The 27,611-nt window shown below is 42.8% G+C and overlaps 1 protein-coding gene across 15 annotated transcripts in view; it reads left to right on the forward strand.

Annotated features, from left to right (window-relative positions):
- Positions 1–27,611, forward strand: part of CDC42BPA (CDC42 binding protein kinase alpha) — a 320,829-nt gene that overhangs the window by 97,592 nt on the left and 195,626 nt on the right. For all 15 annotated transcript variants that reach the window (XM_045453221.1, XM_045453229.1, XM_045453222.1 and 12 more), the window contains 3 exons: positions 7,493–7,576; positions 15,533–15,628; positions 25,545–25,693. In XM_045453221.1, coding sequence (XP_045309177.1) covers positions 7,493–7,576; positions 15,533–15,628; positions 25,545–25,693 — 329 coding nt within the window. The remainder of the gene's footprint in view (positions 1–7,492; positions 7,577–15,532; positions 15,629–25,544; positions 25,694–27,611) is intronic.

Genomic DNA, 27,611 nt, shown 5'->3' on the forward strand with positions numbered 1-27,611 from the left:
TACGGATTATTTCTGGCTTTGTGCCTTGCTCATCTGTACCCGCTTCACAAAAGCCCCTCTCTTCAATCAGGCCCCCTCGGTCCCCTTTTTCTGGGGTGCCTTGTGTAAGACTCAGGTGTCTGTCACCTCTTCCAACAAACTTTAACATATATATTCACATATTGCCTCCCTTCCCCACTCTTCACCTTCTGGGTCAGGCATCCGTCTTCTGGGCTTTTATGTAGGACCTTGTTTTTACCTTTTCCAGGTTGTGCTGTGATTGTCTGGTTAGGTATGTCTCCCACATTGAACTGTGAAGGCAAGAGCTCTTTTTATTTATGTTTGTATTCTCAGCAGTAAACATAATGTCTGGCATATAGTCAGGTGGTCAAAAAGGATCTGATTTATGATTTTCTAGATGAAATAATGAGGCGGAGGGGTGTGAGCCAGGCCAGTGGTAATGGGAGAGAAAGGTGGATGGGAGAGACAGATTGGAAGGAAGTCACTTGGATGGCAGAGACCAGTTACAGGTGGAAGCCATGGGTGATTGCGGGGGTGGGGGGGGAAGGGGGCGGTGTGCACCTTAGTAAATGAGCTTGGTATACAGGTTTTTGACTTGTTAAATTTCAGATATTTGTTGGGCATTTAGAGATGACGAGTAGGCATATAGAAATATGGCTGTCGATATTAGATCAGGATTTAAGAGACATGAGCATACAGGTGTCAGCTGGGGCATTTGGAATAGATACCCAAATCAGGAAGGGGAGGGGATTTAAAAAGGTGGAGTAGGGATCCTGGGGGAACATTGACTGAGTAAAAGAAAAAGTAGGAGAGTGTACCGATGGCCGACAGTGATGAAGAAAGGTTGAAACGGATGAGAATTGGGAACAATGTTTTTTATTTGCAAAGTAGAAGATCATTATTGATCTTTGAGAGAATAATTTTGCTCCAGTGGGGTGAAACAGAAACTAGATTGAAATTAGTGATTGAAAGAGGCTGAGAAGCAAGTAAACGGTGAGCGCATACTCCTCCTTAAAAACGTGCTTTGTGGGGACATGATGTCTCCTGGAAAAGGGATGTGCCGCCAGGTCCTTGAGGGGAAGGTAGTTTGGCGATAATTTTTCATTTCATTTTCTTGGTTTGAGATGGGAGAAGGTCTTGGAAAAGTTTATCAATTGATACTCAGGAAGCAGAAGAAAGAGGGCTGGAAGTCCAGAAAGAAATCTTCACTGGAACAAGGTTAAGAAGGAAGAGAGGGCCTGGGATCAAGACCGCAGATGGTACCGTCAGCCTCGAAAGGGTTCTTCCCTGGGCGAAAGGAAGAGGAGTCAGGATTCGTGGAAATGCAGACACGTGTAAAGACGGTGTGAGGGGATGTGAAGGATCTGTGCTCTGTGAGGCAGGCCACCAGGTCACGAACTGTGGGGCGAAGGGTAGGTCACGGCCCAGCGGGCTGGGCGGTGGGGGGCAGCCCCGGGGTACTGGAGAAGGTTGGGAAAGGGCAGAGAAGTGATGGTGGGGCTGCGGGTGGATTTCAGGGCCCAGTTGAGGTTGAGCTATGGGAAAACAGAAAGCAATCATAAAAAAACTTTAATAGTAGGTTTTCCCCCCAAAAAATGGCTGCAAAAGGGACGGCACTAGAGACTGACTTACACGTACCCCCTGGATGGAGTGAGGCAGATCGCTAAGGACGGCCGTATTTGCTCTGCAGGTCTGGCGGAGTGCAGGACCGCTTGGGCGGTCAGGGGACCAGGAGCTAGTCGTGCCTGGGCGGCCACCCCTGGTGCCGTGGAGACGTCCGGAGTCAGCCCACGATGCTCAGTGCACCACTGATGAGATTGAGAGTCCGTGTGAGAGGGGGCCTTTGGCTTTTCCCTTCTTGTTTGCCGTATTCTTGCCCCTGTGAATATCAGTTAAAATATGTAAAATAAAAGCAACAGGCTGCAGGTAATGGACTCTCTTTGAAGACCGTGAATTTTGCATAGAACAGTGGTATTGGCTGGGTTATGAGCTCTTACTGCAGAGTTACTCATGCCTGATTAGAAGAGCTCTGCTGGCCCCACACAGCCCGTATCTATCAGCTGATCCAGGGTGAAAGGACCCTAAAGAGAGAGCCGTTTCCTCCACCGTGTCTTGTCTTCCATCGGGAACTTGTACAGAGGTCTGTCCAGGCCTCCGGCTCACCGGCGGGATCTCCGATGGGAGCGGCGTTTCTATCAATTATGCTTCTCCTTAAAAAAATGAAACTCTGAGAACAAAAGCCTAAGTTCTGTAACTCCTTCAAGAAATGCATAAATCGCGGGAAACAGTCCAGGGGCAAGAGAGACTCGAACGTCAGCCGCTCTGCCAGTTCCGAGCCTTCTGTCTACGACTCCGCCGTTGTCCGTCAGTCACTGCTTGACTTAACGCTGGGTTTTCGTTTCTGCTTTCAGGAAAACCTTTAACTTACGCCCTGGGTGTTGCCCGTCCCAGTTTCCTGGTGGCTCACCGCTTCTGCCTGCTCCAGCCTTGCTCCGGCAGCTTCAAGGCTTGTTGTGAAAGCTTGCTGCTTTGGCCTGCTACCCCTGCTTCAGGTGTCAACAGCTTTTAATTAGCTCGCTTCCTCTGCTGACTGTCACTAGGCCCTCGCGTGTCTGCACACCTAGTCCCGGGGCCGAAAGGACTGAGCTACTCCTCCTTCCTTAAAAATCCTTGTGGCCCGGCTCTCCTGGGATTCAAGGGAGAGTGAGGGAGGTTGGAAGTCTACCGCATGATTCCCTGTCGACAGCCTCTGTGTATACAGGGCTGGTCTGGGGTCCGCAGGGGCACGGCGGCGTGGGCATACCGCCTCGTTAGAGCCTGTGTCCGTTCTGATTGGTTATGCCCATGCCGTACCAATTTTTAAATATTCCAACTATGGCTACCGTGTATATGAATTGTGTCTCCATGGAGAGCATACCTCTAGCTGTTAGGAAACCCTAGGTTGCCTGTCAAAGAGACTTAGTTTTGGGGTTTTTTTCCAGTAAATATTTTGAACACCAACTGGTCACTAACAGAACAGTATAAGAAACAAATACAGTGTCTTCCACACGTATTAACAACGGTCACCATTAACAAGTCGGTAGGCATCAGGGTTATGGGTGTGGGGCGTGGGAGGACGTCTTCAGGGCCGTGGAACGGCTCAGTACCTCTAGTCTAGAGAGCACTGCCTTTGTGATCAGGCAGCGAGCACGGTCGGACCCTGCCGTCCAGCGGTGTAGGCCCTGAGGTCGTACCTGAAATGTGCGCGGCCCGGTGTCAGGCACAGAGGACGCTTGCCCTAAATAAGAGTGGTTTTATTATTTTGTTATCATTATTAATGATGAATGATGATGGACGCTGTACATTGGAGATGATAAGGAGACGGAGGCATGAGGCAGTAAATAGTGAACAGTAGCCACAGGCAGGAGATGAAGGGCAGGCTGTGAAGTCAAGACTTGGGAGGCCCTGTGTTTTGCCCCGAGAGCAGCGGGGGCTGGAGTGGCCTCCCACGCAAGCGATCTCAGCGACACCATTGCCTCTCTGACCGCAGTGCCCTGTTTTGGTTGGCGTGTTAGTGTCAGTTTAGCAGTGTGCTTGAAGCCACTAATATCGATGCCCGGTAACTTTCCTCGTACAAGTTCCCACTCAGATGACAAACACTCACATTGGTCCCAGATGTGAGAATGTGTTGGCCTGAGGAGTTACGGCAGGTTGACAGTTACTTGGAGGGAGATGGGAAACTGTTGGGGGTCTTGGAACAGAGGAGTGTCCCGATCTGAGCCATGTTGACACAGGATCACTCAGACTGCTGGGCTGGGAAGACACCGTGGGGGTCAAGGGCAGAAGCGGAGAGGCCAGGTAGGACTGTCCGGGCAAGATGTGACGGCAGGTTGAACAGGATGGGCTGGAGGAGGTGTGGTGAACCCTGGATTTACTGAGTGTAGACTAGATCTGAGCCCCGCAGGGAAAACTGGTGCTTGGCATATTGAAATTGTGTTTAGTATAGAGAGAGAAATCCCGTGTTGCGGCTATGAGTGCAGAGACTTAAGCTGTGTTTAAGAGCTCATTCGTTTATGTATATTCGTCACTTAGTGATTTTTTTCTGTAGTGTTTGCAGTTTTCCTAACAGTGGAGTGCTTTAAATATGAAGCCTTTGAAGAGACATCTTTGGTGTTTTTAGAAACTACATGTTCTGTGTTAAATTTATCATCTTCTAGGCCATACTAAATATAGTTTTTATTTATTTAGAAAAAAATTTTTTAAACGTTTATTCATTTTTGAGAGACAGAGCATGAGTGGGGGGAAGGGCAGAGAGAGGGAAACACAGAGTCCCAAGCAGGCTTCAGGCTCTGAGCCGTCAGCACAGAGCCCGACGCGGGGCTCGAACCCACCGACCGCGAGATCATGACCTGAACTGAAGTCAGATGCTTAACCGACGGAGCCACCCAGGCGCCACTGTTTATATTTTTGGTTGAGGCTATTTCTAGCTCTATTTCTGTGTGCCACCACGGATACAAAATTATCAGTAGCTGAAGAGGCTGGAGTTTCTTATTTCATAGTTAACATAAATAAGTTGGGATGTGTAGTTGGGGTCGAGCAGACGACGGTGAAGGCATTGGGCCGTGCTGTGCTTGGTGCGGTGCCTGACAGGATAACGGCTGGCGCTTGTTGAACACTGAGTTGAAAGCAGTTTGCACTTGTGTTATTTTCATCTTTACCGCAGTTCTAAAAGGTGAGTACCCTTCGTACGTTGTACGTTAGTGCATTAGCTGTTACACGGATGAGAAAAGTGAAGTTCTGAAAGGTTATTTATGCGCCCAGAGTTACACAGCTAATGACAGAGCCAGGCCTCCAGCCCAGTGGTCTGCCTGCAGAGTGTGTCACGGCCGCCCTGAGCAGCCACCCGAGACGCTAGCTCAAGTGCCTGGTGGTCAGTGAATGCTAATTCCCCGCACAGCTCTGTGACCCACAGGCGGTGTTGGGTCCAGTGTTTTTTGGATTTGAGGACAATAATTCAGTGCTTCTGCTCTGTTTCACCTGGGAGCCTGTTGGGGTTTGGACCAGCACCTCAAAAGCAGGGGCTTTCGTGTTTCTCCAGTGGAGCATGCTTGTCTTTATACTGAATGAGATCAAAGAACCAAAACCCAAAAACCTATAATCAGCCTGATGTCAGAACCTGCTGCCGGATGGCTTGTGAAAGTCTTTTGGCTTTAGAACTGCAGGTAGGGGGTTGTGGACCAGCATCAGACTCTTAGGGGAGTAGCTGGCATTTAGAACATGCTCGGATACTACAGCGATTTCTCTTCTCAGTGATCACCAGAAACTTCTGTGCTCAAACACAAACCTGGTGAGACGCACGGAGCTAGGCAATCTGAGGAGGGGGAATCTTAAGTCTTTCTTTCCCTGATCAGAATAAGGCCAGCTTAAGTGATAGGCAGGGTCCCTTCCCTGTCCTGAACGGAAGCGTGTCGAACTCAGCGCTCCTGTCTTTCTGTCTGCACTCCCAGCACATAATTTGAACCTACCAAGCAGCTAAACTTGTTTCCAGCCTTTCAGAGGTTTGGGTGAAACAATATTTCAAGTTTCTCCTTGCTGTTTATTACAGTGTCCTTTATCCGCCCCCCCCCCCATCTTTGTTGAGATATTATTGACATATAACATTGTGTACGTTTCAGGTGTACTAAGTAATGATTCAATACTTGTATATATTGCAAACTGATTACCACAGGATGGTTAATATCTCCTCCCATAATTACCTTTTGTTTTCTTGCTGTGAGAACATTTAAGATCTTTTAGCAATTTTCAAGCGTGTAGCACAATACTGTTAACTGTAGTCACCGTGCTGTACGTCACGTGCCCAGAACGTATTCATCTTACAACTGGAATTTTGTACCCTTGGACCAACACCTCCCCACCCCCAGCACCTGGCAACCCTCCTTCTCTTCTCTGTTTTCATGAGTTTGACTTTTCTTAGATTCCACATATAAATGAGATCACACGGTGTTTGTTTTTCTGTGTCTGGCTTAGTTCACTTAGCATAATGCCCTCCAGGTTCATGGTTCATCCGAGTTGTCATAGAAGCAGGATTTCCTTCTTTTTTGTGGTTGAATAATATCCCATTGTATGTGTGTGCCACATTTTCTTCGTCTGTTCATCTGGCAGTAGACATTTAGGTTGTTGCTGGGCCATGGACAGCCCCCTTTCTTTAAGCATGAACCCATTGGGAGAACAGCTTCACTGACCCGTCATTTCCGCAGATATGAACAGAAATGACTAAAGACTAAAGTGCTTGCACTTGAAATTGAGATATTCCTCTTCTTTCCTACCATTTTAATGGATGAAAAACTCTAATCACAAGATATCGTAACCATTTACGACAATTACCAAGAAACGTTCTAGTTTGCATTGTGTAATGGCATCATACAGTGATTTTGGTTCTATGGTCATGTTACTTTTATTGCAGTCTAATCCAAATACAGATTTATGAAGTGCTCCTAATATGTACATTTGCTGTTGAGATTTTAAAATTTTGACACTTGAGTTTAAACCTATTCGCTATCCTCAGAAACATCCCTTTGAACTAGTTGGAAGAGGTGCTGCATATAGTTTGTTTTCTACTTCTGCCTATCAGGGTAGCGTTCATCTTCCTCTTCCCAGCCCCCAGTGACTGGAAGCCACCTAGGTCTCCACTTCTGTAGTTCAGGCGGAGCCCTAGCGCACCCCCAGGGAGCTGGAAGGGCCCTTTGAAATTATCTAGTCAAAGGGAAGCAGAGAGGCAGAAACAGAAAGGTAATCAGTTTGTTGAGGGTTATTTGTTTTTATTTGACAGCTTTTCAATCCGTAACTGAAATACAAAAAAATACAAAAATGTTTGTTCCTTTTATGGTTGGAAAGGAATGTGTGAAGTCTACAATTTGTAGAGCTGTTAGCTTTAATTGATCTTTAGGTGTGTGTGTGTGTGTGTGTGTGTGTGTGTGTGTGTGTGTGTGTGTGTGAGAGAGAGAGAGAGAGAGAGAGAGAGAGACAGACAGACAGATAGATGGGGGCGGGGGTAAGAATATGTGGTGTGAAAAATAATCTCATTTGCAGTTTACTTTATATTAATTGATTCCCACAAAACAGACTTGTGTTGGCAACATGATTCCGTGCAGCATCGTGTTGGAATCTGGCATGCGGTATTTAACAAGCTCTAGTCATTCCAATGTTGTACATTTTGGTCAATTTCCTAGTGATAGTAGATGCTGAGTTTAAATTCTAGAGCAGAAAACTGGAAAAGGAGGATACAGTAAACAATTAGTTGATATGGTGTTAAAAAATAACATTTGTTTGGCACACGTTGACTAATGTAACTTTTTCAACTGACAATACTGTTTGATTTAGGATCTTAGATTACGAACTGCATGGAAGTCGTTGATAATTTTGGTATTTACTTTTTTACAGAGAGGAAAAAGGAAAATGGGTAACTGAGAAAAGTTGTATTTGTCATATTTTAAAAGTTGTCTTTCCTTTCTAGGTTGCTGTAGTGAAACTAAAAAATGCAGATAAGGTATTTGCCATGAAAATATTGAATAAATGGGAAATGCTGAAAAGAGCTGAGGTAAGATTCTCATTATTGGAATGTTTAAATAATGTTTTAGAAATGATTTTAGAGACCTATAAAATTAGAGACCAATAGATCTTTAAATCATTCAGTAACATTGTGTCTGTAGTAACATTATTTTTAAGATAACAAATTCAGCAACTTACAGTTGTGATATAGTGATGATAAAAGTTATAATTCGTATAATTTCATATCTCTGAAAGCCAAATGGAAACCCTATAATGTGGCGCTTAAATATTCATGTGAAAAGGGTGTTTGGAAACCAGTTTAAAACTTTAATGGGAAGAAATAATGGTTGATTTCCAGCTTGATGTAACTTGTTTATATTCTATATCTATCTGTGTTCTGCTCAAAGCAGAGGTCAGCCCGAGCTTTGAGTGTGCCCTCTAAGACTTCTCATTACTACCGATTACACAGTTAAATTTGTGTTTTTATGTGATTAGAGGACGGTAGTAAAATCTGCTCTTGCCGCAGCTGCTGGTGTTTCTGTGTTGGTCCTAGACACGAAGGAGAGATTGGCCGGAGTGAGGTTACAAATGTCTCATTGCTGGTGCGGTATGGTCAGAACTGACGTTACACATAAATTTGGGGTGGGGTTCTGGAGGTGTCCTGCCGTGTTCGATCCTGGGTGGGGGGCTGGGTGGGGGGCCTCAGGGAAGCAGAACTTACTGGTGTGCAAGTATTTCAGTATTTGAACCTGTAGGAGGATCATACTGCCGAGCAGGCTGAATATTAGTTCTGGAGGTTAGAGTTCTCTAACGAGAAACAGCGCTTAGAAATCTTCACCTACCGGGTGCCTGGGCGGCTCAGTCGGTTAAGCGTCCGACTTCCGCTCAGGTCATGATCTCATGGTCTGTGGGTTTGAGCCCCACGTCGGGCTCTGTGCTGACAGCTCAGAGCCTGGAGCCTGCTTCTGATTCTGTGTCTCCCCCTCTCTCTGGCCCTCCGCCTCTCATGCTCTGTCTTGCTCTCAAAAACAAATAAAACAAAAAAAAGAAAGAAAAGAAAAAGAGTCTTTACCGACCAGTGCTTGAAGCAACCTGGAAAGCACCAAGCATACGGAGAAAAGCAAAAAAGGTTCCCTTGGTAGTAGATGGGACAGTAGTGAAATACTTTGTCAGTTGTTTCCTTTGGGAAGTTTGAGAAATGTAACAAAACATGGAGAAGCAGCTGACAGTCACTTATATTCCACCACCTGGAATTAATCACTAACGTTCCGGGGAAGTTGTTGCTTTCAGTCTTATTTTCTATGTGTGTCCTGGGGTGGGGGGGAACACACACGCAAACTACAGAAGCAAAATACAGATACATTATTTGTAAAACAAACACTAGTGCATTACAGATGGAGCTGAAGTCTTCTTTGACCACGCCCCACCCCACGCAGCCCCTCTCCCCGGGACAGTAACTGTTAAGAAAAGCATTTGGCGACGTTTGTGTCTCTTTCTGGCGTATGCGCCAGTGTCCATTACATTCAGTAACTTCGGTCTTTACTTTGGAATCTCCCTAACACCGAGTTGCCTTACTGTCGCTGGTTGGACTTTCCAGGTGGTGAACACGGAGATTGAATTAGGGCATTCTTCTGAGATGGGGACCGACGGGAGGGAAAGGGGGTGAAATGTTTTCGGGGAGAAGTCTGTGGAGCAGAAGCGGTCCCGCGGAGCCCCACGTGAGGCCAGAGGGCTGGCCTTTTCGTACCTGCCGTATTCGGTCACCAACTACGGGCCATCCCCGGAAGGACGTGGCCTCCGGACGGTAGAGTTTCTGCAGCCAAAGATGCTGGCAGCATTGCCAGTGGCTGGCGCTACAGGTCTTACTAGTAAGAAATAGTAAATAAGCGTGTTCTAATTGTTTCACGGAAATCATAATTATAGTCAGTTTAGTGTTTTGGCGTTGGAGTTGTGAAAAACGGAGTTAAAGTCTGCACTCTTTTCTTTGAAGTTGGTGTGCTGGGGAGGAAGGTCACTGGGTTGCCTTTGACCACTGACTGGAAGAAGTGGCCCAAATGGAAGATAAAACAAGGAATAATTGGGAAGTAAATATAATTTTGTTGAATTAAGAAACGTTATGGGGCACCTGGGTGGCTCAGTTGGTTGAACGTCCGACTTCGGCTCAGTTCATGGTCTCGCAGTCTGTGAGTTTGAGCCCCATATTGGGCTCTGTGCTGATGGCTCAGAGCCTGGAGCCTGCTTCTGATTCTGTATCTCCCTCTCTCTCTGCCCCTTCCCTGCTCATGCTCTGTCTCTCTCTGTCTCAAAAATAAATAAAAACATTAAGAAAAAAATTAAAAAAAAAAAAAAAAAAGAAACGTTAGTATATTTTCTTCCTGGGGCAAGATGGAATAAATGTATTTCTTCCTATCCCTCCCCTTAAGTACAGTCTTCAAGGCCTTGGACATTATATATAAAACAAATACAAGAAGACACTGGAAGGCAGAGAGAAGGAGGTGGACCGTGGGGCCTGAGGAACAGCACTTACTCTGGGAAGTCAGTATTACTCAGATAGGAAAGCCAGACAGGGACTGTACAAAGAAATTAAAGACCAGAATCCTCATGAACATAGATAAAAATGTCTTTAGCAAAATGTCAGCAAATAGAATTCAGCTGTATCTAAAAAGACTTGTGCATATACCAATGATGGGTGGGTTTTACTTCAAGGATACAAGGCAGATTCAGTATTCTAAAGGAACTATTTGAAACTTGCATTAAAGAAATTCTACATTGAAATTTTTAAAAAAAATTTTTATTAAATTTTTTTTTTTTAACATTTATTTATTTTTGAGAGACAGAGACAGAACATGAGCAGGGGAGGGGCAGAGAGCGAGGGAGACACAGAATCCAAAGCAGACTCCAGGCTCCGAGCTGTCAGCACAGAGCCTGACATGGGGCTCGAACTCATGAACCGTGAGATCATGACCTGAGCCAAAAGTCAGATGCTTAACTGACTGAGACACCCAGGAGCCCCTACACTGAAATTTTTAAAGAGAGATTCATTTTGAACTAGAGCAGAATTGTATTTCTGTGCTTGAATTATCAAGTCCTTTTTTAAACAAATGTTAAAAAAAAAAAAAAAAAAACCGCTGCTCTGACCATGACCTCTCCAGCTTTGGGAAACTGGGCCTCTCATGATGCTTGATAATTTACAGTTGAGCAGCAACGTGTCTCGATTCTTAACCTGTGCATTGTTGATGTTTCAGACCAGTTTTTCAGGGGTGCCTGGGTGGCTCAGTAGTTGAGTGTCCGACTCTTGATTTCGGCTCAGGTCATGCATGATCCCAGGGTCGTGGGATCGAGCCCCACATCGGGCTCCGTGCCAGGCATGGAGCCTGCTTAAGATTTTCTCTCTCCCTCTGCCTCTGTCCCTGCTCGCATGCCTGCTTGCTGTCTCTGAAATGAAATGAAATGAAATGAAGTGAAACAAAATAAGTTTTCAAAGATTTACCTCCAACCTACTGGCTGTATTTATTTCCATTTAAGGTGCATAACAAATACGTAATTAGTGGGACACGCGTTATTTGAAGGTCGTAGGACACCCTCTCTCTTTCTGGGCAGCTGAATAATTGCTAACGTCTTATGTTCAGAGATCGCTGTCCCTGCTCATTCATCTTCTACAGACTTTGTCAACAGTCTCTGAACTTCTTCCAATATGTTCTGTAAATGTTACCTTCTCTTCACAGTTATTCAGTGCTTTATAGGAGGTGTCCTCACTCATTTCACTGGAAGGTGTGAAATAGTTGACAGAAATGCTCTCCATTGGAGTTAGTCCTTTCCAGGGTTTTGTCGTCTTGCTGATTACAGAAGATGATAATGATCTCTGTGTCATAGAGGAATAATGTATCTTGGTTGAACGGTGATGGTACCGGTTTATGCCACTTGCCTTATTATTTTTGTTACTGTTGTTATTCCTTTATTATTTTCATAACGACTGGTGCCAGTAATAGTGATATTCATGAATTGAGGCCTTTGGATTTGATCTGCCTTATTTCCTGATCTGCCACCTACATTAAAAAAAAAAAGTAAGCATGACAGAAAAGTAAAGAAGTAAAAAGTAAAGTAAAGAAGTAAAAAAAGTAAGAAGTAAAAATATGAAAGGTCCCTTTCCTTCTTCCAGTATCTAATCTTTCTATTCAAAGTAAACCATCATTAAGAGTTTCATATTTGTCCTTAATGGAAAGTTTTATTATAATGGACTCATACTAAAAGACTGATTTTTCACATTGCTTTTATCATTTAATAATATATATGTTGGATTTCTCTATTTCCATATTTATACATTTATCTCAGCCTGTTAAATCGTCTCACTATACTAAATGGATATATTTTTTAGTAGTTTGATTTTTTTTTTTTTTTTTTTTTTTTAAATATTGATGGCCGGGGCACCTGGGTGGCTCACTTGGTTGGGCGTCCAACTTTGGCTTAGGTCATGACCTCATGGTTTGTGATTTCGAGCCCCACGTCGGGCTCTGTGCTGACAGCTCGGAGCCCGGAGCCTGCTTCCGATTCTGTGTCTCCCTTTTTCTCTCTCCCCTCCCCTGCTCATGCTCTCTCTCTTCTCAAAAATAAATAAAAACATTAAAAAAAAAAAAAAAACATTGATGGCCATTTAGATTATGTCCACATTTTACTATCTTTTTACTCTCTTGAACTGTGCTGTAGTCAAAATCTTTATACGTATACCTCGGAATAGTGAGTTTAATCAAAGTGTGAATTCTCAGTAAGGTGGAATCAAATTATCAACACATTCAGTCATTTCAGCACATCTGACTATGTGTGGCTGGCAGAGAGAAGATTCAGAACGTGAGAAGACAGTGCATCAGAGCGACTCACCACACTTCAGAAGCACGTGCGGCGTAAATAAGAACGAGACGGGATCAGATGCTCATGGTCCGCCACGCTGCTGTTGGCTTCTGTGGTGCTTTAGTTTGTGTACTGAGGTTGTGAAGGGATTCAAGGATCGTTTTTACGTGGCGGGATTTTCATGTTCTGCAGACTAAAATTTATCCACTCCTCAGATTAAACTCCTCAGTAGCAGATACCCACCTATTTATGCACGTGGAGTCCTTGTTAGAACTTCACGAAGCCTGAGGTAACGCATGCATCATGGTTTGGCTAATATGGGTTGAGAACAGGGCTTCTCCGCAGTGACTGCGACATTGGGACCGGATAATTCCTTGGGGCATAAGCTGTCCTGTGCATTGTAGGATGCGTAGCAGCATCCCCGGCCTCTTCCCGTGCGATTGTCCTAACCACCCCCACCCCAGTTGTGACAACTGAGGACAATGTGACCTACTGGGGCAAAAAAGGAGACTGTGTTCTACATCTAAACTCAGTATCTGAGGCATTAATAGGACTAGTTTAATACCCAAATACTTACGGATAAAATCATATGGTGTCTGAGGTTTGCTTCAAAAAACGCTGTGTGTGTGTGTGTGTGTGTGTGTGTGTGTGTGTACACATGTGCACACACATGCGTTTCCATGGAGGGAGGGTGGTGACAAGGGTGAGGGGGTAAAAGGGTATGGATGGAACAATGACATAGTTGCTGACATTGGTTGATGAGTACATTGTGGGAAGAGGTGGTTTTACTCTCTTCTCTTGTATGTGTTTGAAGTTCTGGGTCATAGTTTATTTTATATTTTTAAAAATTGTTTTTTCATGGAACAGTTCAGAATAGATTAGAATATACTGAAGTTTCATCTGTTGACAAATAGTCTTTGGAGCTTGATTTGCTTTGGAGTCGCCTATCAAACGTGTTTTAGAATTTAGCTGGAATGTCTTTGAGATTCCGGAAAGCTGTCCTAACAACACGGTCAGGAGAAAGGAGTCTTCTGGGCTCCGACAGTCCTTACCTCTCTCTCTCTCTCTCAGACTGTAATTGTAGTCATGCAAATTCTGAAACAAAACTTAGCAGTGAGTGTGTCGGGTGGTTCTGTTTTCCCTCTAAAGTGAACCAGAGCATCGTGTGGACTTCAGTAATTGAAATGGCAGGTAAAACTGCCCATGTATTTGGTTTAATGATTTTTAAAATTTTCTCTGGTGCTATTTCACGCATGGCTTTGGAAGTTTTGTTTGAGCAAATAAAATTTTATGGAAATACATGGAAAGAATTAGGGTACTCGATTAGGTAATGTTAATTGTTTTGTGTGTCGTGGCTGAATTTATCTTTTGGGAAATCAGTAAGTAAGCACCTCCTCTAGGTAGAATACCGTGATGGTTTTTCAGTGTGCGTGGAGTATGCAGCCAGGAAGGAGGTGTCTGTGTACTAGTTTGGAAAACTGTTCGGGTGTATCGTTACTTGAAAAAACAATAACTTGCAGAGCACCGTGGCCTGATTTGCGTAAAGAAAAGAAAAGGTAGGGGAGGCGAGGTACCACGTGAATGTTGCATGTGTTCACGTGCACACGTGTGTTCACACAGAGGGACACAGATTTTCTAAGAAGACACCGCACAGAGTTCTAGGCGGTGACCTCTGGACACGCGTGACACCGAAAGGGTGTGACTCAGCAGATTGAGATTTTACTTTCAGCCTTCGGTTCTTTTTGAACTTTCTCTTCTGGTGGTTTTTTAAAATTAAAACTAAAGATGATAACTTATCGGGGCACCTGGGTGGCTCAGTCGGTTAAACGTCCGACTTTAGCCCAGGTCATGATCCACGGTTTGTGGGTTCACGCCCCACGTCAGGCTCTGTGCTGACAGCTCAGAGCTTGGAACCTGCTTCGGATTCTGTGTCTCCCTCTCTCTCTCTGCCCCTCCCCCACTCGTGCTCTCTCTCTCAAAAATAAACATTATAGAATTATAATGTATCATATAAAACCACATAAAAACCATATAAAACCACATTTCTGAGGTTCTACCTTTATAATACTGGAAATACAGTCTCACAATAAGCTAAAACTTTTATAGATCAAAAAGGAAAAAACAGTCCGTTACAGGAAATGGACAAAGGGGAATGAACAAAGAGAAAGCTCGGTTATCCAGTAAGCGTACGTAAAGCTGTTTATCTGTATGGGTAATTAGGAATACGTTAATGAAAAGAGCGGTGACATATGGATTTACGCCCATTGTATTGACACATTTCAAAGCCTTTTAATGTCAAATGCAGTTGAGGATGTGGGGAATAGGGGAGATTTCTACACCGGGGAGAAGGTAGTAATCAGCACAGACGTAGCAGAGAAAATTGGCTCCGTCTGGTAAAGTTGAAAATGCTTCTGGGTAGCATTTCGACCTCTAAGTGTATACCCTAGAGAGATTCTTGCACACTAGCACAAATATGTTCATTGCAACATCGTAATAACAAAATCGGAGGTAACTGTGTTTTCCTGGTTGGGGGTTTGCGTGAATAAATTCCGGAAGATTCAAACGACGGAATGTCACAGCCGTTGAAAGGAAAATAGCCATCATTGAACAAGAAGTAATTGAGTTGCAGAAGGAAAGATCAAATGATAACATTCATGGGAAATTTTCAAATGCAAAGCAATTCTGTTGATTTTGGACACGTACATGTGTGATCCAAGCATATGATGGGGAGAATATAACATATACTATGGATGAGTCATTTTATCAAGGGAGGAGGGCGGGGCAGGGTGAAAGGAGGAAGATTACCACTTACTTATATTTTATGTCCTTAAAATTAAAAAGAACAGAAGTAAAGATGGCAAAATGTTACCGTTTATATTACCTAAGTGGGCCGTGGTTGTGAAATGAATCTGTGCACTTTTCTGGTTGTTTGGAACTACAGCAGGAGTTTTCAAGAGAGAATGTTTTCAAGGTATCATTCCTGCTGCTCACTTTCTGAGGGTGCTTGACCTGTAGAAATGTCCTGGAATATTGGATGTACTCCTTTTCCAGGACAGAAAGCATAACAAACATCTTAAGCAATTGTTTGTATAATATATTGCCTAGTTTTACGTGACGTGTCCTCTGATTAAAAAAGTGTTTGTTTGTTTTTCCTTTTCAGACAGCGTGTTTTCGTGAAGAAAGGGATGTGTTAGTGAATGGAGATAATAAATGGATTACAACCCTGCATTATGCTTTCCAGGATGACAATAACTTAGTAAGAACCACTTTTATATGTTTCAGTATTCTTAATTTTTATCAGCAGAATTTAGCATTAGTTTCTTTTAAGCGTTATTTAAATGTAGTTATTATTTAGAATACCACTGAATTTCACAGCATGTAAATTGTCCCCCCCCCCCCCCCCCCCCCGGGTAATTTGGTACCTTTCCACTGGAATCTTTTATGCTCTGTAATAGGCAAGTCGATACTAAATCCAGACATTTAAATTCTAGAAAAAGTGCTCAGGATTTTCTCTTTTCACGATTTTCCCAATATATTTGATCTGTCATATTCTTTTACTACTTGGAATTTTACACATTTTGCAAAGTGGCCACGTGCCACTTTAAGTGGAACCGCATTTCACATCCGGGCTCATCTGCTTTTATATGGACATCCCAAACCATGTGGCAGAAGAGATTGGGAATGAGCTTGGAGGAAAACGGGAAGCTGAGAAACACTGCTGAGTGAAGACTGAAGGAGATGATGGTGGCCGCATGCCCCCAAGTACGACCCCTGGGCCTGCCGTTCCAGGCTCTTTGTTTCCTGGCCCCAGTTTTTGTCTCACGGTTTGTTTTTTTTTTTTAGCACACGTGTTGAGTCCCTGCCGAGTGCCACACACAACACTGGGGCCCGGGGTCTAAAAATTAGTACGAAGTCTTGTTCTCGTGATGGACATTTATGGGACGTGTGCCGTGTGCTAGGCACTGCCCTCTAGATCCCGGAGATTCAGTAGTAAGAGACAAAGGATCTCTTTTCTTACTGTTCCGGATGATCAGTCCAAAGCCAAGTAAGTAATATCCTCAGACTTAGCTGAGAAAGTGTAACATTCACTCCAGATGAAGAAAGTAGAACATTCATTCCCAGGCGTGAAGTCAGTGAGGAGCCTTCAGAGACGAATGTCAATGAGCTAAACCAAGAAGGGAGAAGACGCAGGGAGGGCGTGGTGAACACAAATGTGCAGGGTGGAGCGGCTTGATGGAGGGGAGAGTAGGGGCGTGGGGAGGGGCGGGGACAGATGAGAGAGTCCCAGCACGTGGCACCTGACGTGTCACGGATAAGAAGTCAGCCACGTTTCTCAAATCGGTGGGGTATTTTGGTCTGCAACTCTTGTGTATTTTTAAAAATGGCATTGTGTCTGAGAGCCTGGACGACAGAAATGGAACTGCCTCGATCGGTCTCTTAGCTCCTTCCTCCTGCCTTCCCCCACCATCGCTCAGGCGTCTCTCATAGAGCCAGGCGTGAACACTGTGGTTTTAGGGCCGTGGAAAGTTTGTGGTAAGAGGGGACGAGGGGTGTCTGAGGAAGGGAGGAAGCCAGGGTGATCACAGTAGGGAAGGGGAGAGAGTGTACAGTGGGGCTTCGAGTGGAGAGCCAACTGGGGAGCTGGGACTTCAGTCTGATTTCAAGAGGGGCTTTAAAAGGGACAGTGTGCACCGTGGTGGTCGGAGAGAAAAGATAAACCGGAAATACCATGCCCACCCACAAACTCTGGTTTTCTGCCTCAGTGGAATAGTGCCTCTCTTGGCCATCTGTATTCTACTTTGTGCCTTTATGGCCCTTGTCCCTGGTACCTTTCGTCCTAGGCCCGTTCTCCCCTCGTCCTGGTGAAGTCCAGTTAATACTGCAAGATTGTTCTCAGATTCTGTGTGTTAAAAGTCGTTTCCAGAATTCCCAGTTTGAATTCATCTTTCTCATTTCATTTTAGCGTTACCTTCTTTCTTAGTGCTGTCGTTATCCGAGTAACATATGTATATATACATCTTTGACTTAAGTGACATGAACCCTGCTATCTTCAGCAAAAATATAATTAAAAGTTTGTGTAATTTAGTAGTCACGGAGCTCGTCTGATTTAGGCCAGATCTTGTCTTTATATCCCTTACGCGCTTGCAGAATGGAATAGTGTGTTTCAAACTTCAGATTGTGACCCATTGGTGGATCATAAAATCAATGTAAGGGTTACAACCAGCATTAAAAAAAATTAAATAAAATAGGAAATGACAGAGTGCAGGCAGTAAGAGGAATTATTGTTTCGTGACATTTATTTCTTGTATGATATGTATTGAACCGTCGTATAAATCGTATTTATTATTGTGGGCTTTAGTCAGAATTGTTTAAACGTCTTGGTGGAGAGCTTTGCATATGTTAGTTCTGTTAAATTGAGTGGGATTATATTTGACTTGATTTAGCCATACTTCTGTGAAATTTTCACAATGAGCGTGTCAGTGCAAATATAATCTACACAGATTTGTCGGCAAAATTTCTAAGAGTAAACACATACCAACTATTTGGTTAGCAAACTTACAGCAGTTCATCATGATGGATTTTTGAACGCTGTTCGATAATAAATCCACCAATGACCATGCTTTCTGTTATAGATAGGTGCAACACTGTGGATTCAGGGATTGCTTAAAACTCTGTATTTCGTTATAAACATAGAAGTTTTTAGATACAGAACCGGAGTGTCCAAATACCCAATCTTGTATAGCAACATTTTGCCTTATTTTCATTGATAAAAAGCCTGACTTATTCTGTCTCCTCTGAGGTTAGTCTTCTACGTGTCCTTTACTTTTGACGTTAGAATTGTTTTTTCATTTCTTGGTGAGAAATATCTCAGTGAGAAATAGTTTATACACACACACACACACACACACACACATATATACATCACTTATTAATTTCTCGGTGAGAAATAGCCTATATATATCAGCCCTTAATTATTTAGAATAATAGTTATAGAATAAAACTATAGAAAATATAGTTTTAGAATAAAAGTTACAGTGTAACTTTTCTTAGCTAAGAGGAAGCTTGTGCTGGGTTAGTCTCAAGAGTACAAGTCCTAAATTACCTTGGTTATCATCAAAGACTTTCTTTTGAATATTTATAAAATATTAGAAAATAAAATCATTTAGAAATGTTGGCAAACCTAGTCTTAGATACCAAAAAGGAAATTTTATTATACAGTTCTTTTCCAAAATAACTGTTAGCCCGGAGGTAGCCACATAAGGAACCTGGTCTGTAGTGCTGTGTGATTCAAGAAAGCCATCAGTCTCACATATAACCTGCTCAAATATCTCTATGGCCAATTGATGAAAAAATTATATAGAGTCATAGCATATATGTGTTTTATTTGCTTCAGGTAAGTTGGCGTAACTTAATGAATGATATCAAAATGTGATTAGACCCTTTTTTAAAAAAAAACTCCTTAAACACAAACCTGCTTAGTTGCATCAACACTGTCACATGCAATTCTTATCACTTGGATGTCATTTAGAATATTATGAATCCGTGAAATTTGTGTCTTCTTCATACCTCCTTGTCCGCTGTTTCCTGTTTAGTTCTTTTATCCTGGAGGGGGAAAAAAGTCAGGGAAATATTTAAAACAAAAATTCTGCTTCTTGAATTAACACTTGTCAACTGTTTACAGGATGAGAGGCATTTAAATGTTAGATGGTGATTAGTCATACGAATTCCAGACTCTTTACAGGAAACCAGTTTGTGCTGAAGATAGAAATTGTTAGAAAAAGGCACGGAAGGATGAGTGCAGGGTGGACTCCAGGATTAACTGTGAATGTCTCTGAGAGCAGGATGACTAAACGGCCTCTTCTCCCCAAGGAAACTTCCACAAGCATATCTATTCTAGGAGACATTTCTTTCTCCGGAACACAGTTTGTTTATTGTATGCTTTCACACGTTGTAGCATTGTTTCTTTGGAATGCAGTTTCTTATAAGCACAAGATTTGAGATGAAGATTTTTTTTTTTTTTTTTTTAAGAAATTCGGAGCTGGAAATCCTATGGTGTGCTTTGGCCATGCCTAGTGGTCTGTTTATTTTGGAGGGATGAAAGATTGCTAGAGACTCTGTCTGTGTCTTTAATTTCTTTTTTAGTATTCTGGCGCCCCACACATATTCTTTATGGGTATAGTCATGGGTGTAGTCCGTTTTTTTTATCGATGACTCTTTTGAGTACAGAGAAGCTGATCTCAGGATCAAGAACCCTGAGCTCTGGTTTCCCCCCCTACCCAGGGTATGTTTGGGCAAATCGTTTAACTTCTTATGCCTCTGATTACACAGCCATAAGGCAGGGACAGCAGCTGTGATCCCTGTGTCTGCTACAGGGACCTTATCTAGAAAACCCTGTGCCCGCAGACTGGGACTCCTACTTCATGGAGACAATGAAAGCACTGGTCACTCAAGCATGAACTTGCCACTTGCCATGCTCTAGTCTCAGCATGAAAGTTCCCTTTCACCTCCCCTGTATCTGTGTAGATTTACTCGCATTTGTACCTGTTCTCATTCTTCCTCTCAGTGTGGATGAGCTATTTGCCTTTGACTTTGGGTCCATCACCTTTGGCCCATTGCAGAACTTGATATCACTGGTCAACTGCAGTGCTCTTTCCCCTCTACAATACAGAGGTCTAGAAATGTAAGAACCAAGTACATGTTACTCTGCAGCTTGCTCTTGTCCTTCAATGATCCCATGGGCATATATATTTAATTATTCTTTTTGGCGACTGTATACTACTCCACAGAATGGACATGTTGGATGGATCCGTTTAATGGTTTCCTTGTTGGTCACTATTCGTATTGTTTCTGACTTGTTGCAGTTATCAAAGTGCCGTGAGGTAGATATACTTGTCCATATGCCCGACGTATTGGAGTTCTTATTTTAATTGACTGTATTCCTAAAAGTGGGAATACCAGGTCCAGGGGTACGCACCTTTTACATTTCAGTAAGTACAGGAAGTTACTTTCCCGAAGAGTTGCAGTGTGGCAACCCCAAGAAAGCAGTGTCGTTTCAACTCCCTGCTTGGTGCAAAATGGATTTCGTTGTTGCTCTGGTTGTGACCGTGTGTCAATTGGCTAATCGTGCTTCCTCTTCGGCAAATTAATGGTTAATATAGCCTCAGCCTCGTTTTGCTGGATTGCTTGCCCTCTTCTTGACCCCTGGTGGGGGCCCTTTATGTTAGGATTATTATCTCCTTGACCTATCTTACGAACATCACCTCTCAGTCTATATTTTTCTTAAACTTGTTTAAAGGCATCTTGGCCATATTGGGTACTATTTTAAAGATAGTTTATGAGTAGGAAGTTGTTCTACCAGATATTAAACTTTACTAATTACTCACTGAGAGCCATATGATACTGACATGTTAATAGACAACTTAGCAGGATAGAGGCCCAAGAGCAGATCCAAGTGTATTTCACATCCTAAATTATGGTAAGGAGACGTTTCAATCTAATTACAAGAAAGAATGGATATTTAATTACTTGTTTTAGATAATTGACTCTTGAAGAGAATAGTTTTCACACCTTGTACAAAAAGACATTTTAGACAAATGAATGAATGAACGGGATTCAAAGTCAGGTTCTTTTCCTTTAAGGGCCTACAGCAATACCCTCCACTTATTTCTGTCACAGTATTTGCATGACACTGAAGTTGCCCACTGATTTGTGTCTTTTTCTCCTTTAGATTGTAAATTCTGTCAAGGCCGGAGCCCTTACTCACTGTGGCGGCTCAGTTGGGGGGTGTGATGGGCGTACCCAGTGGGTGTTTCCTCCCTGTGGAATTGTGAATGAGCTTGTGTGTTCCCCTCTTGTTCTGTATTCTGTCTTCCGTTTGCAACAAAGTCATTTACAGAATAATATATCAAATAGAAAGCTGTTTACTTTGTCCCTAAACCTGTAAGCTTAATGTCTTCAAGACAGGCCAGGGGCCTGGATGGGGATTGGGGACGTGGGTGGGGCTGGAAGTGGATGGACTCCATGGAGATTCAGTAGGAAGTAGATGCAGCAGGACCTTGGTGATTCAGTTGAATGTTGTCCTGAACAAAGGGGAACACGTAAAAGAACGACTGGGCAGCGCTTGGAGAGATCTGCTGGTATGTGTTACGGACAAAAGGAGCTTTTTTTCCTATGTGAGGCTTTTATCGGCCGTTTCTAACGCATCTTGTCTCCCTGATACCAAAACCCGACTGCGAGCATAGTTCATTTTCAACTCATCGCTTTTCTCTTGCGAATTTTCTTTTGTGTTTTCTGCTCATTGCTCTCTCCAGTTGCTGAATTCTGTCTTAGAAACAGTGAATTGACCTCTGAGGACAAGGTAGGGGAAGAGTATACGAGCAGACAGAGCCAGAACTCTCTTTAGCAGGCCGCAGGAAAGGGAAACTAGGAATAATTAGGTACTATAATTTTTAAAAAATTTTCCTTGAGAGAGCGAGAGAATCCCAAGCAGGTGCCATGCTCAGCGTGGAACCTGATGCGAGGCTCGACCCCACAACCCCAGGATCGCGACCTGAGCCGAAACCAAGAGCCGGACGCTCCACCATCTGAGCCACCAAGGCCCCCCTGTGTATTCATAATTTTGTATGCTGTCTCAAGGAGGTGTATTTATCATAGCAGAGGTCCAGTAAGGCACATGGAGAGGCTGAAGGAAAGGGATCCATGGGGTTTATTAAGAGGAAGAACAGAGTGGATTATGGGTGAAAGTAGTAGGCGATAGGCTGACACAGGGAGCCTAGACTTTGAAGGTGACCGTGGGTGGCAAAAATGTTGACACGAATGTTTTCCAGCAGTTTTCTGGTAGATGGTTATGCTCAGACCTGAGGAACCTGGGGTAGTGAGAACAGCTACTGTGCACTGTCGAGGCAGGAAAGCCTTTGATGTAGGAACCTTTTTGCCTTTTTATCCTCTGGGGTTTTCTCCAGGTTTGGGATGGAAAAATCCTGATTGGCACCTGGTGAATGTTTGTTGAAGGGGTGAGTTATGTTTTACGACTTTCTGTGTGTAAGTATTTGTTTCCAGTTTTAATAGCAGACTTCTTTATTTGAAAAGTTTTTGTGTTTGCTACTTGAAGTACTTTAACTTTAGAGTAGTAGATGTGGGTTTCTTCTCCACAGCCATCGTCATTTCTAGCAACATGTTTACGCCCAGAGTTTCATTATATTAGTTTGTTCTAATCTTCATGATAGAGTCTGTTAAACATTAGGTCTAGTAAATATAGCAAGTAAACCATAGACCAGAATTTGAAATGCATTGTTTCTCTGATTTTCAAGGATTTAAAAAATGAAGTTGATTGCTTTTATTTAATAAAAATTGCCCATGCTTATCATTTTAATGTATAGTGACAAAAATGTGAATTTTCTAGGGGCGCCTGGGTGGCGCAGTCGGTTAAGCGTCCGACTCTTGATTTCAGCTCAGGTCATGATCTCAAGGTTTGTGAGTTTGAGCCCCATATCTGGCTCTGCTGACAGTGCAGAGCCTGCTTCAGATCCTGTCTCCCTCTTTCTCTGCCCCTCTCCCGCTCACACACACACTCACACACACACACTCTCTCTCTTAAAAATAAACATTTTAAAAAATAAAAATTAGGGGCGCCTGGGTGGCGCAGTCGGTTGAGCGTCCAACTTCAGCCAGGTCACGATCTCGCGGTCCGTGAGTTCGAGCCCCGCGTCGGGCTCTGGGCTGATGGCTCAGAGCCTGGAGCCTGTTTCCGATTCTGTGTCTCCCTCTCTCTCTGCCCCTCCCCCGTTCATGCTCTGTCTCTCTCTGTCCCCCCCAAAAAATAAATAAACGTTGAAAAAAAAATGTTTTTTTTTAAATGTGAATTTTCTCAAGACTCTTTAAATCTTAAATGTCAACTTGGTGATATCACTGAAGTAATATCTTTATTTGGCGATAAAATAATTTTACTTATTTATTTATTGAGAGAGGGACCAAGCAAGCATGCGCTCCTACAGGCAGGGGAGAGGACAGAAGGAGAGGGGGAGAGAGAATATTAAGCAGGCTCCATGCCCAAAGCAGGGTTTGATCTCACGACTGTGAGATCACGACCTGAGTTGAAATCACGAGTTGGACGCTTAACCAACTGAGCCACCCAGGTGCCTCTCAGTGATAAAAGCATTTTAACTTGAAGGTGTTATAAGTGACATTTAAGAATCTTCTGTTTACTGTCCTTCATGCTGAGTGCTACACTCAGAAGAAGGTGTCGTTATCATAGATAACATAGATGAGAGAATAAAGTGTCAAAGAGATTAATTTATTTTTCAAAAGTCATTGATAATCCAGAGTCAGAATTTGAATACAGGTTTCTCTGACTACAAAGATCATCTTTTCACTCTGTCTTGTTTTCACTCAACCTAAAAAATATATATGATATGCTATGCTATGGTACGATAAAATTACTATACTATACTGTACTATAATACACACACATATATACGTGTTTATAAAGCAATCTAGAAAATACCAAAAAGTGGGACACCTGGTGGCTGAGTCGGTTAAGCATCTGACTTGATTTCGGCTCAAGTCATGACCTCGTGGTTCATGGGATTGAGCTCCGTGTCGGGCTTCATGCTGGTGGCACAGAGCCTGCTTGGGATTCTCTCTCCTCCTGTCTCTCTGCCCCTCCCCTGCTCGCACTCCCTCTCGCTCTCTCTCAAAATAAATAAGTAAACTTAAAAACAAAGAAGAAAGAAAATACCAGATGTCTATGACACCATGGGTAATCTAACAACCCAGAGCTAATCCCTGTGAACATTTTGGTGTCTACTCGTCTTTTCATTTTTGGCGTATACCTATGGTAAGGGAAGACTTGTTTTCACTTATGTTCTCCAGTACTCTCTCAGTACTGCTTTGCTTCTGACATGAGATATGTGGGTTTCTGCAACACCAGCAGAGTATCCTGTGGTTTAACTCCATTCTGATGCCGTCCACCTGGAGATAGTGTCACATCCCATAGGCTAAGGGGTCCAGTCCTACAAGACTCCCTCCTCACCCCTAGGTACAAGTTCAGGTTATTACTTGTGCTTCTGACTCACAGACGGTAGGTTGGAGATCATCACGACTTAATCCTCAGATACGGTTGGTCTGCTGGAGCAGCTCACCGGACTCAGGAGGAGCTCCGTGACGCAGGTGTACAAGGCTGGGTACGGTGAGGGAGGCATGGAGCCTCCCCCCCCACCCCCGCCCCGCAGCACCTCCACTTGTTGGCCGATCTGGAAGCTCTCCAAACCTCATCCTTTTGGGTTTCTAGGACAGCGTCCTTAGATAGGCATGATCCATCAAGTCATTAGCCATTAAGGATGGATTTAGCCTCGGCCCTTCCCTAGAAATTTCCAACCTTCTAATCTCAGTTGGTTCCCCTGGCGACCAGCCCCCGTCCTTAGGTTACCCAAGGACTTTGCAAAAGTCACCTCATCAACATAAATACTAGTGTGGTTGAAAGGAGTTTCTTGTAAATAACAAAAGCTAGCTTTGTGCCAACAAATGTATGTATTTCTTACTATAAATCACAGTATCGTATACACATACTCGTGGGAGTCCATATCTAAAATTACTTGGCTTCTGTTTATATAGACCTAAGAAGAGTCCGTTTGGATACTTCTGCACTATCAGAAATAAGAGGAGTATGTACATCGTGGAAATTATTATATCCTGTATAAGAGTGCTTTCCAAATGCTGTTCCAGTGCTGGTTTAATAAAGTTGCTACCAGTCCAAGAGAAAAGAGGGAAAACGTAATAATGGTTATAAAAGGAACCTATTCAACATACATGGCTGTCTTGCATTCGGAATTACTGTAATCATTTGTGAATTAAAATGTTTATTCTTCTATGAAACGTTGATAAAACTATGGTCTGTTACAGGCGGTGATGTTGATGTTCCTTTTTGATGTCGTTACTTGGCAAAGTATAACAACAAAACAATGGTAATCCTTCGTTGTTCCCTGCCTCAATTTTTAAAAACTTTATATTCTTGCCTCAGGAAGCATACAGGCTTTGTAATGATCATGTCACACAGCTTCTTGTTAATTAACAACAACGGTATTTGACCCCAGTGCTGTTTGACCTTGGGTTCTGTTACATATATTAATTTTTCACCCTTATTATTTGATTACTTTTTTTCTTCTCATTCCCAGTATCTGGTGATGGATTATTATGTTGGTGGGGATTTGCTGACTCTGCTCAGCAAATTTGAAGATAGACTGCCTGAAGATATGGCTCGGTTTTACCTGGCTGAGATGGTGATAGCAATCGACTCCGTTCATCAGCTGCACTACGTACACAGGTGGGTAAGACCTTACGCAGCAGCGGGCTGTGTGAGTGTGGAAGCAGACGTTTTTAGAGGAACGTGGTGCTTTTGATGGCCACGGAGGAATTTTGTCTTTGTAAACTATTTGACAGGTGTAATGATTGATTTAAAGTCTTCCCTACAGATGTGTGTTTGATTGTATGCAGTGTAAGATGGAATGATAAAAATGGGCCTGTTTACAAAATGATTTTTCATTTAGGATTCTTCTTCGACCTGTTGACACATGTTAGAAGTCTCTTTCTCTGTGAACAGCTCATAATAATTTATGTGAAGAGCTTAAAGAGCAGTCTCACATTTTATTTTTATTTTTTATTAAAAAAAATGTTTTTTAAGTTTATTTATTTATTTTTGAGAGAAAGCCAGAGTGAGCTTGGGAGGGACAGAAAGAGAGCGAGAGGGAGAGAGAATCACAAGCAGGCTCTGTGCCATCAGCACAGAGCCCATCGTGGGGCCCGATCCCACAAACTGTGAGATCGTTCATGGGCCAAAATCAAGAGTTGGACACTTAACTGACTGAGCCACAAGGCACCCCAAAGGAAGATCATTTTGGTTAAAACTTTTCTATTCATCAGATCTCACTGTGGCTCTTGCCTACTCATATGCTTTTCCCTATGATATTTGATAGTCACAAATTTTATTAAAAATAAAAGGATGAATATACTTTGAAAATTGTAAAACATGACGTGTTTTATGATGGTATTAGGGTCTCAAGAGTGAATTACAGGATGAGAAACCAAAGTGCTTCTTTCTTTGCTCAAACAGTAACCCAAGGTCCTAGCTGAGGACTCATTTAAAAATACTTTAAAAATATCATTTTATTGAACATTTAAAGAATGTTAGTTTCATGGGGTTTTGTGAAACTGTACCCAATTCATATCTAAATTCTCAATAAGGAATGATTACTTTTGAAAATAATTCCTCTGGATTGGAGATAGTAAATATGAGGTATTTGTGTTACCTGCCCTTCTTCCAGGCTGTGACACAGATACTCTTAACTGATCATAAGACCCTTTCCCACCGACTGTATGTGCAGTCTTAGAGTTCTTCTCAACACAGCATTCTACCTGACAACTATCTTTCTGACGTTGACATTGAGAAGCATTTCAACCCTGAGCTCTGTTAAATATGTGTAATTATACGAGGTACCTAACGTTAAATGAATCCCATTCATTTCATTGTTGGACAGCTCCGATGTCATAGAATTTTACTTTATGTTAAGCTGAATTTCTTTTTCTCCTAATCGTTGGTCCTAGTTTTACTGTAGAACCACATACAATAATCTATCTTGTTACCATGCCTTCTGAAGCCGTCTTCTCTTTAGGCTAAACATCTAAATACCTGGAGTTTCTGTGTTCTCAAGGCTTATGTACACATTCTGTCTCCCACTATCTGACATGCACATAGTACCCTCACCTTCACCTTGTGCCTTCTCCCTCCTCTCTCTCCCTTTACTCTTCAGTGGACGTGTTCTGCTAGGTTAGCGTACCTCTTAAAATGTGGCTCTCATTTTCTGGACAGATTGTATTTTAGTAGATGCTTTACTGAGGAAATATTCCTGGGGTCTTCTTTTATAAATAGCACTGTGCTAAACTGCATAAAATTTTAAGTAAGTGTAGCATATGGTCCTGACTTGGAAAAGGCTTCCAGTCCATTTGGGGACACAAAACACAAGACATAAATAAGAACTAAAGTAATAAAAGTTAAATAATCACTTAGGGCAAAAGTTTAAGAGATGGAGTGAGCCCAGATTGCGAACTCTTTGTTGGGTTATACAAGCAAATTACAGTGAACTCAGAGAAACAAATAATCTTAATTCTTAAGATTACCATTCATTAAGAAAACCATTCTTAATGGTTTTTTCCACTGGTTATTTAACTCTCACTATGTGTTACGG

This window comes from Leopardus geoffroyi, chromosome C3 (assembly GCF_018350155.1).
Source record: "Leopardus geoffroyi isolate Oge1 chromosome C3, O.geoffroyi_Oge1_pat1.0, whole genome shotgun sequence".
Taxonomy (NCBI): domain Eukaryota; kingdom Metazoa; phylum Chordata; class Mammalia; order Carnivora; family Felidae; genus Leopardus; species Leopardus geoffroyi.